General features: G+C 42.3%; 1 protein-coding gene across 5 annotated transcripts in view; it reads right to left on the bottom strand.

Moving 5' to 3' along the window:
- Positions 1-990: 990 nt before the first annotated feature.
- Positions 991-13608, bottom strand: part of Agxt2 (alanine-glyoxylate aminotransferase 2) — a 51643-nt gene continuing 39025 nt past the window's right edge. For 2 of the 5 annotated variants that reach the window (XM_006520069.4, XM_006520070.4), the window contains exons 12-14: positions 11986-12135; positions 10604-10702; positions 991-1699 (exon numbers count right to left, since the gene is read on the bottom strand). In XM_006520069.4, the coding sequence (XP_006520132.1) occupies positions 1592-1699; positions 10604-10702; positions 11986-12135 (357 nt within the window). In that variant the 3' untranslated portion in view covers positions 991-1591. The remainder of the gene's footprint in view (positions 1700-10603; positions 10703-11985; positions 12136-13608) is intronic. The other 3 variants (NM_001310735.1, NM_001310736.1, NM_001031851.1) reach the window with 2 other exon arrangements.

Genomic DNA, 13608 nt, shown 5'->3' with positions numbered 1-13608 from the left:
GGAATTTGATTTGTCTGAGGGACACTGGGGAGAAGGTGGGAGGCTTTGCACAGGGAGTGCTATGTTTAAGTCAATCCCGGATGGAAACAAATCTGGTGGCAAGCTGTAGGATGTGTTAAAAAAGACATCACAGAAGGATAAGACAATCAGGACATGGCTTCAAGCTGGGGCATAGTTTTAAATAAATATATATATCTAATCACATGATTAAGTTAACTCTTCAGTTGCTTTTGGCTTTTGTTCCATAGAAGGTCTCGGTCAGTTTGCTAGTATTATTTTTAATAGGCTTTGTATATGCTAATGTTTTTAAAAAAGAATTCTTAAGCCAAACACATTTGTAAAACTATCTTCTGGGAACAGGATTTTAAAATTATTAATTTGGCTGGGTGTGTACAAGTGAGTGAGAGTGCCAGAGGTCAACCTGGGATGTCATTCCTCAGGGCTAGTCACCTTATTTTTTTAGGACAGGCCCTCTCGCTGTTCTGGGATTTGGTAATTGGGCTAGGTTGGCTGGCAAGTGAGGCCGAGGAATCCCCCAGTCTCAATCTATTCAGTGGTGGAACACAGGTGTCTACTACCATATGTGGGCAATCCAGCAGAAGTCACAAGTCACTGTATTTGTGAGACAAACATTTTACAGACTGTCCCCAACCTTGTTTGATCTATTTTTATGGATTCTCTGTAAGTAGTATATTTTTTCATTTATGGTAATTATATGAAGGTTACTGTTAAATACATTTCAGTGAGTATGTCAAATTAAAGAATATTGCCAGATCTTAGATACAGGTCAGGTAACACCTATATCAAAGAATATTTACGATTATACATAATAATGGCTAGAATTTTGGAAATTTTGTATGCATCTGCCATAGTAGAAGAAAAGGTTTCAATGAAGATGAGATGATGCTGACCACACTAGAAAAAAAAAAAAGATATTTTCTGCATTGTTTCCCAAATGCCTTGGGCTGCAATAACGGAAAATATTAAAAGTTGTAAGCATCACCATGAATTTATTATTTCATAAATCAAGAAACCCTGAGGTAGGGTGGCTCCAGGATTCATGGTCAGTGACTCATTGACATTACCAACCACTCAGCTTCCGACCACTTTCCAGATGTAGCATAGTGACTAGGCTTTATCTTCATGGCTTCCAGATGCCTGGTGTGAAGTGAGAAACCCCATCATTTTCCACACAATTTCCAGTGTGACAAGAGGCATTTGAGCTGAAGCCTGAAGAAATGTTTCTTCAGAGGTAGTGGCACAGAAAGAGTTTCCTTCACGACTCATGGGAGACACATATACTGTGTATTCAAACCAGTTGATATAATGGGAAATAACATTAGCCCAGACTAATCTACACAAACTGAGACTTACTCTGTGAGCCAGTGATAGATACTTCCCCTGAAGGATGGAATTCTCAGGAGAATGGGGGCTCCGTTGACAAATACGGTCAGTAGATAGATAGTCGGTCATGTCTTTTACAATTACTACAGAGGGCTGCAGTTTTTTAATCTAATGCTTGTGGTTTTTCAACATTCCTCAAGTTCATCTCTGTACACAGGTGAGACGTTCTTTAGGCTCATGGCTTTTCTTACTTAGCTCTTCTCTCCATGTGTTGAATTAAGGCAGCTCGAAATACTTCATATGCAAAATCTACTTCCATCTTCGTGACACACATCGGGGGCACAATTCGAAAAGTCTGAGGGGACAGAGGAAAACAGAGTTCAAATCATCAGAGAATCAAATGTGACTTCCAGGAAATGGGCTAAACCAGGAATCCCAAAACATGTTTTCACCATATTGCTGACATTTCACTCACTAGATTGGGCTCTGCCTTCTCCCTCCCAGGATCTTTCACCTTCTCCACACAAATTCTTATATCATCTTGCTTTGAATTTTTCTTTTCTTTTTTTTTTTAAATTAAATTTATTTATTTATTCATCCACGTTACAACCCAATACAGCCCTTCCTTTCTTCTGAGTACCCCCTCATATACGTCCTTCCCCTATTCCCCTTAGAAGGGGAACCCCCATCTGGGTGTCAACTTCCACCCTACCCCCAACCCCAACTCCACCCACATCCACACCCACACACACACCCCACACATCAAGTTGCTGCAGGACTAGGCATACCCTCTCTCACTGAAACCAGACAAGGCTGTCTATTTAGGGGTGCTAGCTCCACAGGCAGGCAGGTAGGTAGACAGTCCCTGCACCAGTTGTTTGGGGGACCCACATGAAGACCAAGCTGCTCATCTTCTACCTATGTGAAGAGGACCTATGACCAGCCTGTGCTCGCTCTTTGGTTGGTAGTTCAGTCTCTGGGATTCCCCAATGGTTCAGGTTAGTTGACTCTGCTGGTTTTCCTTTGGATCTGTCAATCTTTCTCCTAAGTCTTTCTTAAGACTCCCTGAGTTCCTTCTACTGTTTGTGGGTGAGCCTCTGCATCGTTTTTGCCACCTGTTTACCTGCTTGTCTTTCCACTGCAGTCCCTGAGATCTTACTTCACCACCTCCCTCACACCCAGGGTCTGCCATCACAAAACATCAACTTTCCTAATGACCACCTTCATCCCCACTATTCTGTATCTACTCATGTTCAGGGTCAATACCTGAGAAAGCCAACTGCTGTTTCCCATTGCTCCCACTATTTTTTAAAGGATTTTAGGCCCCTCATTCCTTTGTTATCTTTTGATCCATCACTCTATTTCCACCTCTCCCCTCTGTTGCCTCAAAGCTTGGTGAACAAAGCTAACTGAACTGCCCTCTCTTACCCATCATGTTGCACACATTTCTAGCCTCAGGTTACCTCACTTGTGTGACAAAGTCTCTGTGCTGATTAAAGTAAATGAACTGCCTTGTTCCTTTGTGCAGGGGGCTGAGGCATATATGAAAACCCGCACAGGAGACCCGGATGGCACTGCCACATATTCACAGCCTTCAACGTCTGCAGGTTCCTGAGAATATTCTCTTCTTTTTCTATCATCATCCCTTAGCTTCCTTCTAAATCTTGAGTTTTCTTCTTAGTTTTTTTTTAAACCAACTTCTATGCTTCCCATTCTATTTCATAAGCAACCATGGTTCCTATTTCCTTGAAGAAAATTGTACCTTCCTAACACAGTCTTTCTTTAAACCAGTTTGTTCCCACATACATTCTATCATTTTCCCCAAAGGCTCAGAGAATGATGTCTTCACTCTTCAGTTCTAAACAGTTTCACCTCTGCTCTTGACCCTCCCTGACTCATCCCTTTCATTCCAGGAAACATCCCCATGGTCTGTCAAATCTTTGACCTTCCTTCAACTTCCGATCAGCCAGTATCAGTAAGATGTTTGAGTCTTATGTAATCCTGATTCAGATACATCAAGCAAAACCCGAGTTGACTCTCAGTGTCTTGCAGGTGTACTACATATGCTTTCTTTCTGCTCTTACTCAGTCTTAATTATAAGACTCGCTGATACTTACTGGCTTTGGGTCTTCACTCCATCATTCTCTATTCATATCCCAACCATCTACAGCATGGTTTCTGTTGCATTAACTTGCTGCTACCACTATACTAAAGTTATCTGCAAGGCATGAGATCCACTGGGAATTTCCCAGGTCACATTCTTCCCAAGTATCTCTGTTATACTTCACATTTGGGCGTCCCCTCTCTCAATCGTCTTGTCTTCTACTTCTGTAATCCCATACTCCTCTGAATTCTTGGCACACCATCGACCCCCTTCGTGTCTTCGCCTTCCCCACTTCCCTTAAGTTCTTGAAGCTTCTGCCCTCACCTCACTGAACATTTCACTGGGACAGTAGACTTCCCCAGTTTTTTCTCCTTTTATCATTTGCATGCTGATGACCCCAAACTATCATCTTTATCCGAATCTTTCCAACATAACCACGTACTCAAATGCCAAACCTGGTGCCCCCAAATGCCTTAAATGGAGCATGTTCAAAGATGAATGTACTCATGCCCACATTAAGCCAAGCCAGACATGAGGGTTTCATCCTTGACTCCTGTTCATTGTTTAGACCCAAATCTTATGCATTTCACTTCCAAATTATCACCAGAATGGACCTTCTATCTCTACAACCACTGCTGAAGCACAGACAGTATCCAGTCCCTGCCAGACTCCTTAACTCCAATCTTATCTCAAGGAACAGACTCAGCAACGCACTCACTAGTTATATGACCTGGTCAATGTACTTAATGTCTAGGTACCTTTTTTATTTATCTATAAAGTTAGGATGATAGTTTTTTTTGGCATGTTGAAGATGTGCAACATATCAAGAAGAGCAACTGACAAGGTAATAGGATGTCTACCTTCCTTACCCATCACCTCAAGCCGATGCTCCAGCCACACTAATGTGTGACAGCTCTGTGTGCTCTACTGAGCTTTTCCTCAAGATTGGGCTATTTGTATAGTAAATTAAGGTTGTGCTAGCCAGAATGACTGACCTGGGCATCTGTTCTCTTCCCTTCCACAGCATCACATTTTATATATGCAGAAGAGATTAACATGTTGTATTGTAGTTTTGTGTTTTGTTTCTTTCTCCCATGAACTCAATGAAGAATGGGATCCAAACAAGTTATCATTATAGCCTTGGTTGCTGGCATACCATAGCTGGCTGCTTCATATGAATTTGAAGGAAAATCTAAACAAGTAGACAATTATTTCAGATCTTTATAGCTGATGATTTTAATAATTAAACCTCACTATTTGATAAGAACAGAAACCTTTTCTAGTGTTTCCTTAGGGATCTTGTTTGATTGGCTTCAGTTTCCTCTGACAAGCATAAGACAGGAAGTAGCCCAGCTATACCACTCCTGGTCATATACCCAGAAGATGGTTCAACATGTAATAAGGACACATATTCCACTATGTTCATAGCAGCCTTATTTATAATAGTTAGGAGCTGGAAAGAACCCAGATGTCCTTCAACAAAGGAATGGATACAGAAAATGTGATACATTTGCACAATGGAGTGCTACTCAGCTGTTAAAAACAATGAATTCATGAAGTTCTTAGGCAAATGGATAGAACTAGAAAATATCATACTGAGTGAGGTAACCCAATTGCAAAAGAAAACACATGGCATGCACTCACTGATAAGTGGATACTAGCCCAAAAGCTCCAAATAACCAGGCCATAACTCACAGACCACATGAAGCTCAAGAAGAAGGAAGACCAAAGTGTGGATATTTTGGTCCTTCTTAGAAGAAGAACAAAATACTCACAGGAGCAAATATGGAGATAAAGCAGAGACTGAAGGAAAGGCTGCTCAGAGACTGTCCCACCTGGAGATTCATGCCATATACAGTTACCAAACCCAGACACTATTGTGAATACCAAGAAGTACATGCTGAAAGGAGCCTGATATGACTGTCTCCTGAGAGGCCCTGCCGGAGCCTTACAAATACAGAGGCAAACGTTAGCAGCCAAACATTGGACTGAGCGTAGGGTCCCTAATAGAGGAGTTAGAGAAGGAACTGAAGGAATTGAAGGGGTTTGCAACCCCATAGGAAGAACAACAATATTAACCAACCAGACCCCCAAGATTTCCTAGGGACTAAGCCACCAACAAAGGAGTACACATGGCTCCAGCTGCATAGGCAGAAGAGGATGGCCTTGTCATGCATCAATAGGAGAGGTTCTTGGTCCTATGAAGGCTCAATAGATGCCCCAGGATGGGAGGTAGGAGTGGGTGGGTGGGTGGCAGAACACTCTCCAAGAAGCAGGGGGAGGGAAAATGTGATAGGGGGTTTCTGGGAGGGAGGGAAACAAGGAAAGGTGATAACACTTGAAATGTAAATAAACAAAATATCCAATAAAAAACAAAGACAGGAAGTGGATCTTTCAGTATTCAGTGTGTCAGACAGGAAGGGAGCAGGACCATGGGAAGAACAAGGAGTTTTTAAACGGGGTAAAACTATCAAGTCACATTTTATAAAGAAAGGAGCCTGGTGTTCTATTCGACACTGGAGTGACTAAATATAGCAGCAATGCACTGTATATTTTAAAAGTCCAGAAGAAATGTGGAATGTGTTTTCATTACAAGCCACACGGTAGTACATGAGGAGACAAATCAGCATCATCTCCTTTTTTTTTAATATTTTTTTTATTACGTATTTTCCTCAATTACATTTCCAATGCTATCCCAAAAGTCCCCCATACACTCCCCCCCCACTCCCATACCCACCCATTCCCACTTTTTGGCCCTGGCGTTCCCCTGTATTGGGGCATATAAAGTTTGCAAGTCCAATGGGCCTCTCTTTCCAGGGATGGCCTACTAGGCCATCTTTTGATACATATGCAGCTAGAGTCAAGAGCTCCAGGGTACTGGTTAGTTCATAAGATTGTTGCACCTACAGGGTTGCAGATCTCTTTAGCTCCTTGGGTACTTTCTCTAGCTCCTCCATTGGGGGCCCTGTGCTCCATCCAATAGCTGACTGTGAGCATCCACTTATGTGTTTGCTAGGCCCCGGCCTAGTCTCACAAGAGACAGCTATATCAGGGTCCTTTCAGCAAACGCTTGCTAGTGTATGCAATGGTGTCATCATTTGGAGGCTAATTATGGGATGGATCCCTGGATATGGCAGTCTCTAGATGGTCCGTCCTTTTGTTTCAGCTCCAAACTTGGTCTCTGTAACTCCTTCCATGGGTGATTATTTCCAATTCTAAGAAGGGGCAAAGTGTCCACACTTTGGTCTTCATTCTTCTTAAGCTTCATGTGTTTTACAAATTGTCTCTTATATCTCGGGTATATTAAGTTTCTGGGCTAATATCCACTTATTAGTGAGTACATATCCTTTGAGTTCTTTTGTGATTGTGTTACCTCACTCAGGATGATGCCCTCCAGGTCTAACCATTTGCCTAAAAATTTCTTAAATTCATTCTTTTTAATAGCTGAGTAGTGCTCCATTGTGTAAATGTACCACATTTTTTGTATCCATTCCTCTGTTGAGGGGCATCTGGGTTCTTTCCAGCTTCTGGCTATTATAAATAAGGCTGCTATGAACATAGTGGAGCATGTGTCCTTCTTACCGGTTGGGACATCTTCTGGATATATGCCCAGGAGAGGTATCCTCCAGTAGTACTATGTCCAATTTTCTGAGGAACCGCCAGACTGATTTCCAGAGTGGTTGTACAAGCTTGCAATCCCACCAACAATGAAGGAGTGTTCCTCTTTCTCCACATCCTCGCCAGAATCTGCTGTCACCTGAATTTTTGATCTTAGCCATTCTGACTGGTGTGAGATGGAATCTCAGGGTTGTTTTGATTTACATTTCTCTGATGATTAAGGATGCTCAGCATTTTTAGGTGCTTCTCAGCCATTGTGCATTCCTCAGGTGAGAATTCTTTGTTTAGCTCTGAGCCCCATTTTTTAATGGGGTTATTTGATTTACTGGAGTCCACCTTCTTGAGTTCTTTATATATATTGGATATTAGTCCCCTATCTGATTTAGGATAGGTAAAGATCTTTTCCCAATCTGTTGGTGGCCTTTTTGTCTTATTGACAGTGTCTTTTGCCTTGCAGAAGCTTTTTAGTTTCATGAGGTCCCATTTGTCAATTCTCAATCTTACAGCACAAGCCATTGCTGTTCTATTCAGGAATTTTCCCCCTGTGTCCATATCTTCGAGGCTTTTCCCCACTTTCTCCTCTATAAGTTTCAGTGTCTCTGGTTTTATGTGGAGTTCCTTGATCCACTTAGATTTGACCTTAGTACAAGGAGATAGGAATGGATCAATTCACATTCTTCTACAGATGGGTTTCCTGTAAGCAGCAGAATGTTGGGTCCTGTTTGTGTATCCAGTCTGTTAGTCTATGTCTTTTTATTGGGGAATTGAGTCTATTGATATTAAGAAATATTAAGGAAAAGTAATTGTTGCTTCCTTTTATTTTTTTTGTTAGAGTTGGCATTCTGTTCTTGTGGCTGTCTTCCTTTTGGTTTGTTGAGGGATTACTTTCTTGCTTTTTCTAGGGCATGATTTCCGTCCTTGTATTGGTTGTTTTCTGTTATTATCCTTTGAAAGGCTGGATTCATGGAAAGATAATGTGTGAATATGGTTTTGTCGTGGAATACTTTGGTTTCTCCATCTATGGTAATTGAGAGTTTGGCCGGGTATAGTAGCCTGGGCTGGCATTTGTGTTCTCTTAGTGTCTGTATAACATCTGTCCAGGCTCTTCTGGCTTTCATAGTCTCTGGTGAAAAGTCTGGTGTAATTCTGATAGGCCTGCTTTTATATGTTACTTGACCTTTTCCCTTACTGCTTTTAATATTCTCTCTTTATTTAGTGCATTTGTTGTTCTGATTATTATGTGTCAGGAGGAATTTCTTTTCTGGTCCAGTCTATTTGGAGTTCTGTAGGCTTCTTGTATGTTCATGGGCATGTCATTCCTTAGGTTTGGGAAGCTTTCTTCTATAATTTTGTTGAAGATATTTGCTGGCCCTTTAAGTTGAAAATCTTCATTCTCATCAACTCCTATTATCCGTAGGTTTGGTCTTCTCATTGTGTCCTGGATTTCCTGGATGTTTTGAGTTAGGATCTTTTTGATTTTGTATTTTCTTTGATTGTTGTGCCGATGTTCTCTATGGAATCTTCTGCACCTGAGATTGTCTCTTCCATCTCTTGTATTCAGTTGCTGATGCTCGCATCTATGGTTCCAGATTTCTTTCCTAAGTTTTCTATCTCCAGCGTTGCCTCACTTTGGGTTTTCTTTATTGTGTCTACTTCCCTTTTTATGTCTTGGATGGTTTTATTCAATTCCATCACCTGTTTGGTCGTGTTTTCCTGCAATTCTTTAAGGAATTTTTGTGTTTCCTCTTTAAGGTCTTCTACCTGTTTAGCTGTGTTCTCCTGTATTTCTTTAAGTGAGTTATTAAAGTCTTTCTTGATGTCCTCTACCATCATCATGAGATATGCTTTTAAATCCAGGTCTTGCTTTTCGGGTGTGTTGGGGTGCCCAGGACTAGGTGGGGTGAGAGTGCTGCCTTCTGATGATGGTGAGTGATCTTGATTTCTGTTAGTAGGATTCTTATGTTTGCCTTTTGCCATCTGATAGTCTCTGAAGCTAGTTGTTATAGTTGTCTCTGGTAAGAGCTTGTTCCTCAGGTGACTCTGTTAGCCTCCATCAGCAGACCTGGGAGACTAGCTCTCTCCTTAGTTTCAGTGGTCAGAGTATTCTCTGCAGGCAAGCTCTCTTCTTGCAGGGAAGGTGCCCAGATATCTGGTGTTCGAACCTGCCTCCTGGCAGAAGTTGTGTTCCCCTCACCAGAGGTCTTAAGATCCCTTGGAGGGTCCTGTGAGGACCTTGGGGGTGTCTGGAAACTCCCCGCGCAAGGAACCACGGTGCTGGAGTGGACTGGAAGGGACTTGTGCCCCTGATCAGGCCAGGTTATCTGCTTCCCTAGTTAATGCAGTCTCAGGTCCTGTGCGATTGGATTGGAGCAGATCCTGTGTTCCACTCACCAGAGGTCTTAGGATCTCGTGGGGGATCCTGTGTGGGTCCTTGCGGGTGTCCGGAGACTCCGCGGGTAAGGCACCCCGGTGCTGGAGTGGACCGGAAGGGACTTGTGCTCCTGATTGCAGCATCATCTCTTTTTTTTTTTCCATTTTTAATTAGGTATTTAGCTCATTTACATTTCCAATGCTATACCAAAAGTCCCCCATAGCCACCAACCCCCACTCCCCTACCCACCCACTCCCCTTTTTTGGCCCTGGCGTTCCCCTGTACTGGGGCAGCATCATCTCTTGAACATCCTAATGTACACACATCAAAACATCACGGCACACTCCCTAAATATGTGCAATGACCATGTTTCATAAAAGAAAAGGTTTTTGAAGTGGTAAAAATTAAGAGGAAGAAAACAGAATATTTGCAGGGAGCAGAAGTCACTTCCATACCTGAGCCCACCCTGGTGAATGACATGAGATTTAGAGGCAGATTGTATTGTGCTACAGCAGCAGCAGTAGCAACAACAAAAACAACAGCAGTAGCAGTAACAGCAGCAGCATCTTATTGTAGCATTAGGGTCAGACCAGGCTCCTGATAGAGTGAGCATAACTTCCAGAAAGGGGTAAGGTGAGCTCTGTTTTGGATTATTCTAGGGGAGGGTGAAGGACACTGAGGGGCTGATCTTGAGTTCTGCATCAGGGACTATGTTTGAGGCTGGTCCTTGATCTCTCTTTCTAGGATCATACAGGGCAGCCATGGATCTTAGATTGCTGTATGCTCTAATGACCACGAAAACACCAGGTTCACAAAGTCAGACTTCAGGACTGAGTGAAGAATGACTGTCATTGTTTTCTCAGGGGTTAGAAGTAATTAATACTCAATACAATACATATGTATGTAATATGTATACGTTATGTGAGTGTCATGGTTCTATTATCACCCATGCTGTGAATTGTCTGGTTAGTTCGTGTGGCCTTTCTATGCCTCTCTTTTGCCTTCAAGACCATGGATAATGGAATCACTTTACCACATCCCCCTCTAGTGGCTACAAGCTTTTGTCTCTTTCTTTTTACTACATGCAAGCATTATCATAATGTGGAGGAAGCATAACCAGGTGCCCTATCAGGGAGACTCTAGCTCAGAGGCAGCCATTCTCTTACCTGAGAAAAATTACCACCTCTACCCACTAGGAGCCCCATGTCTTTGCAGTCCTCATGGATTTGATTGACTTCTGTTTTAGGAAGAGGTTGTCGGCTTATCTGTGAATACATTAAAAAAGAAAAAAAAAGAAAAAAAGAAAAAAGGAATGTCTTCTATTTTGTGTTTGAATTGTTAGAAAAATTATTTAACAAGGCAGGAGACCCGAGGAAAACCACAACAAAACTCAAGCAATCAATGTCCCCCTAATGAAACAAAATTGTTAATTGCTGAACCAGAGAGTTTTGAGGGGTCGGGGTGGGGGTGAGCATGGAAAACATTTGCTTTATTCTATGTCATCTAAAAATCCCCAAAGACAAAGTGAAATTCCATCCATGCATTCCATGCAAGTCGGGGTAAGTGAACCTTGGCTCTGCTAATGGCTACTCTGGGCAGGGTTGGGGGTGGGCATGAAGGTGGGGGTGGGGCTGATCTTTTAATAGCTAGTTAGAGATCTGCTTTGTTTGTGTTGAAATCCTCTTCAACTCTGCAATGCTCTGTGTAACTGAAGAGTCCATTCCAAAGTCTAGCAAGTGGCTCAGAAGTTGTGTAAGGGCACATGCAGCTAAGCGTTTCCAGGGCTACAGCATGGCCATGGAGCTGGTGTGGAGCCAAATATCTTCCATGTTTGTTGAATTTGCTCTTTTCCTAAGGCTCCACCCCTTCAGGGTCAGGAACAGTAAGAGCTGGGAGCTAAGAGGCCATGTCAGATTCTAGGGCCTGAGGTTGGTCCTTTGTGCAGGGCTCAGGCATGCTATTCTAACGTTGGTGATATTGGGCTGGAGTTTACATCCTTTCTGTGGATGAAAGCTCTACTCCCAGTCTACGAACATGAATATTTCCCTCTAGTTAATTCATTTTAATTCTGAGTATAGTGTAAGCATGCTTCCCTGGGGGCCTTTTATACACAAAAATATGGGCCTACCACAGTCGGAAAAATTTGAATATTTGGAAAAGGCTTAGGATGTGTATTTTTAAAATGGTCCTTAGGTAGCTGTCTTGGGAACCTTGCCAATCTTCTTTAGTAGTCTTAGGTGCTTTTGCTGCCCCTTGTCTCCCCCTTTACCCTTCACAGATAGCAAACATCACCACGAGGTCTGGCTTCCTTGATGTAGATGACTAAACCTCAATCCTGCTCAGGAGAGCTCTTCTCAGTACACTTGGCTTGCTTCCCCTCAGGGCTTTCTACCTTTTCTGTGGACCTAAGTAGTGTATTATGTATAATAACTGACAGCTATTTATAGTTTAAATAAGTTGTAAGTGCTGTAAGTGCTAGACCCTGTTAGCTTTCTCCTTTACTTGCTACTGGACCCAGGCAGCCACCCAACCAACAGCAGATCATTACCTTGTCTTGAACCATCTCTATCCCCACCATAAGGCCTTTGCCTCGGACATCCCCAACGATATCAAATTCGTCCCGAAGCTTAGCAAACTTCAGCAGCATGTAGGTGCCAACTTCTTGACTGTTTCTCTGGAGATTTTCTTCTTCAATCACCTGTGGAGAGACAGCCCCTACATACTTTTACAAGGCAAAAGTTGAAGGTTTGACAGAGAAGCCCAGAAAGATAAAATATATACCATGGTCTTTACAGTAACTTCACTTGATAAACAGGACCTAGAAGATGGTCTGGTGTGGACATACCATGGACCAAATAAAAATCTACTGTAAGGAATGAAACCATCTTGGTAAAGGGGATTTCCCTGAACCTGTTCACCTGTAGAGGCAAGCAAGGCTTTAAGAACTGTCAGCAATATATATTCCATAATGTGGAAGTTCATTTTTCCAGGTTTTGCTGAGTGTTGGCGAACTGTGAAGACAATAGCAAATGAACTGTGGGAGGAGTCCCACAGGCACCTTTCCTGTGGGAGACAGTGACTTCCCTAGGCCACATGTAGGTTTGCACAGTCCAAACACTCCAGTATAGGGGCCCTGCACCCCTTAGCCGAGCCACAGGTGTATCCACAGCTAGGAAACCTGAGATATTAAAAAGATTTTCACCTAACTCCCACTCATAGTGATTTTTTTGTTTAAAAAAAAAATCTTAAATTTTTTTGTTTTGTTTGTTTGTTTCTGTGTACATGTGTGGGACATATGCAGAGGGCAGAAAGTAGCTTTGGGAGTCAGTTCTCTCTACACAGTGCAGATACGAGGGGTCCAACTGAGATGCACAGGCTTCACAGCAAATGTCTTTTACCTGGAGAACCATCTCAACCAGCTATAGGAATCTTTGATTTTTCAAGAATCAAAGACACATACAAGTTTCATCTGTACTTAGCTAAGAATAATTGTGTGATGTTTTAGGGACTAGTTGGTCCACCCCAACCCCCCATCTCATTTGAATTTGTTTGGATGACCTAACACTGAAAAGCTGACAGAAAACTTCCAAGGCCAGCTTGTAGACCACTTGACTATGACACCCTATTTGTTCTTCAGGACTCTCAACCTCTGATTGGCCTCTTGCACTCCAGTAGTCTCTGTCCTTTAAAAGAATTGTCAGTCCCTAGGAACTACATAACAGATGTGCCGGAGGAGTCTACCCAGTATGTTCCCTTGCATTTATATAATCAAGTGTCAATAAAGAATGCACAAAAAAAAAAAAAAAGAAAAGAAAAGAAAAGAAAAGAAAAGTTGGACTTTGGCTGGAGAAGCAGGTTGAGAAACTACATAGGCTTAGAATTTTTTAAAACCTATGGTAATAAGCGCTTTTTAATGCTTTAACCTCCCTTCTAGCTCACCACCCCCCAGAGATAGTGGAAAGGAAGGGTTAATCGTGAAAAGGGGGATGTGGACCTGTCTAGAATTAGTTTTTGGTGTGTTTTCTCTATAGTCATGTGGTCTCCTGACTTGTTCTCTAAGGGAGATTTCTGGTTTTGCTTCATAGTTTTCATGTGTCCTAGTTTTAAAAAGTTTTATTTTTTGGGGGGGGGGAGCTGAACATTCTCTTCAGTTAGAGCAGATTGCAAAGTT

The sequence above is a fragment of the Mus musculus genome, chromosome 15, assembly GCF_000001635.26.
Source record: "Mus musculus strain C57BL/6J chromosome 15, GRCm38.p6 C57BL/6J".
In the NCBI taxonomy this organism is placed as follows: domain Eukaryota; kingdom Metazoa; phylum Chordata; class Mammalia; order Rodentia; family Muridae; genus Mus; species Mus musculus.
Note: the sequence above shows the minus strand (reverse complement) of the source record. Positions and strands in the feature narration are given on the sequence as shown.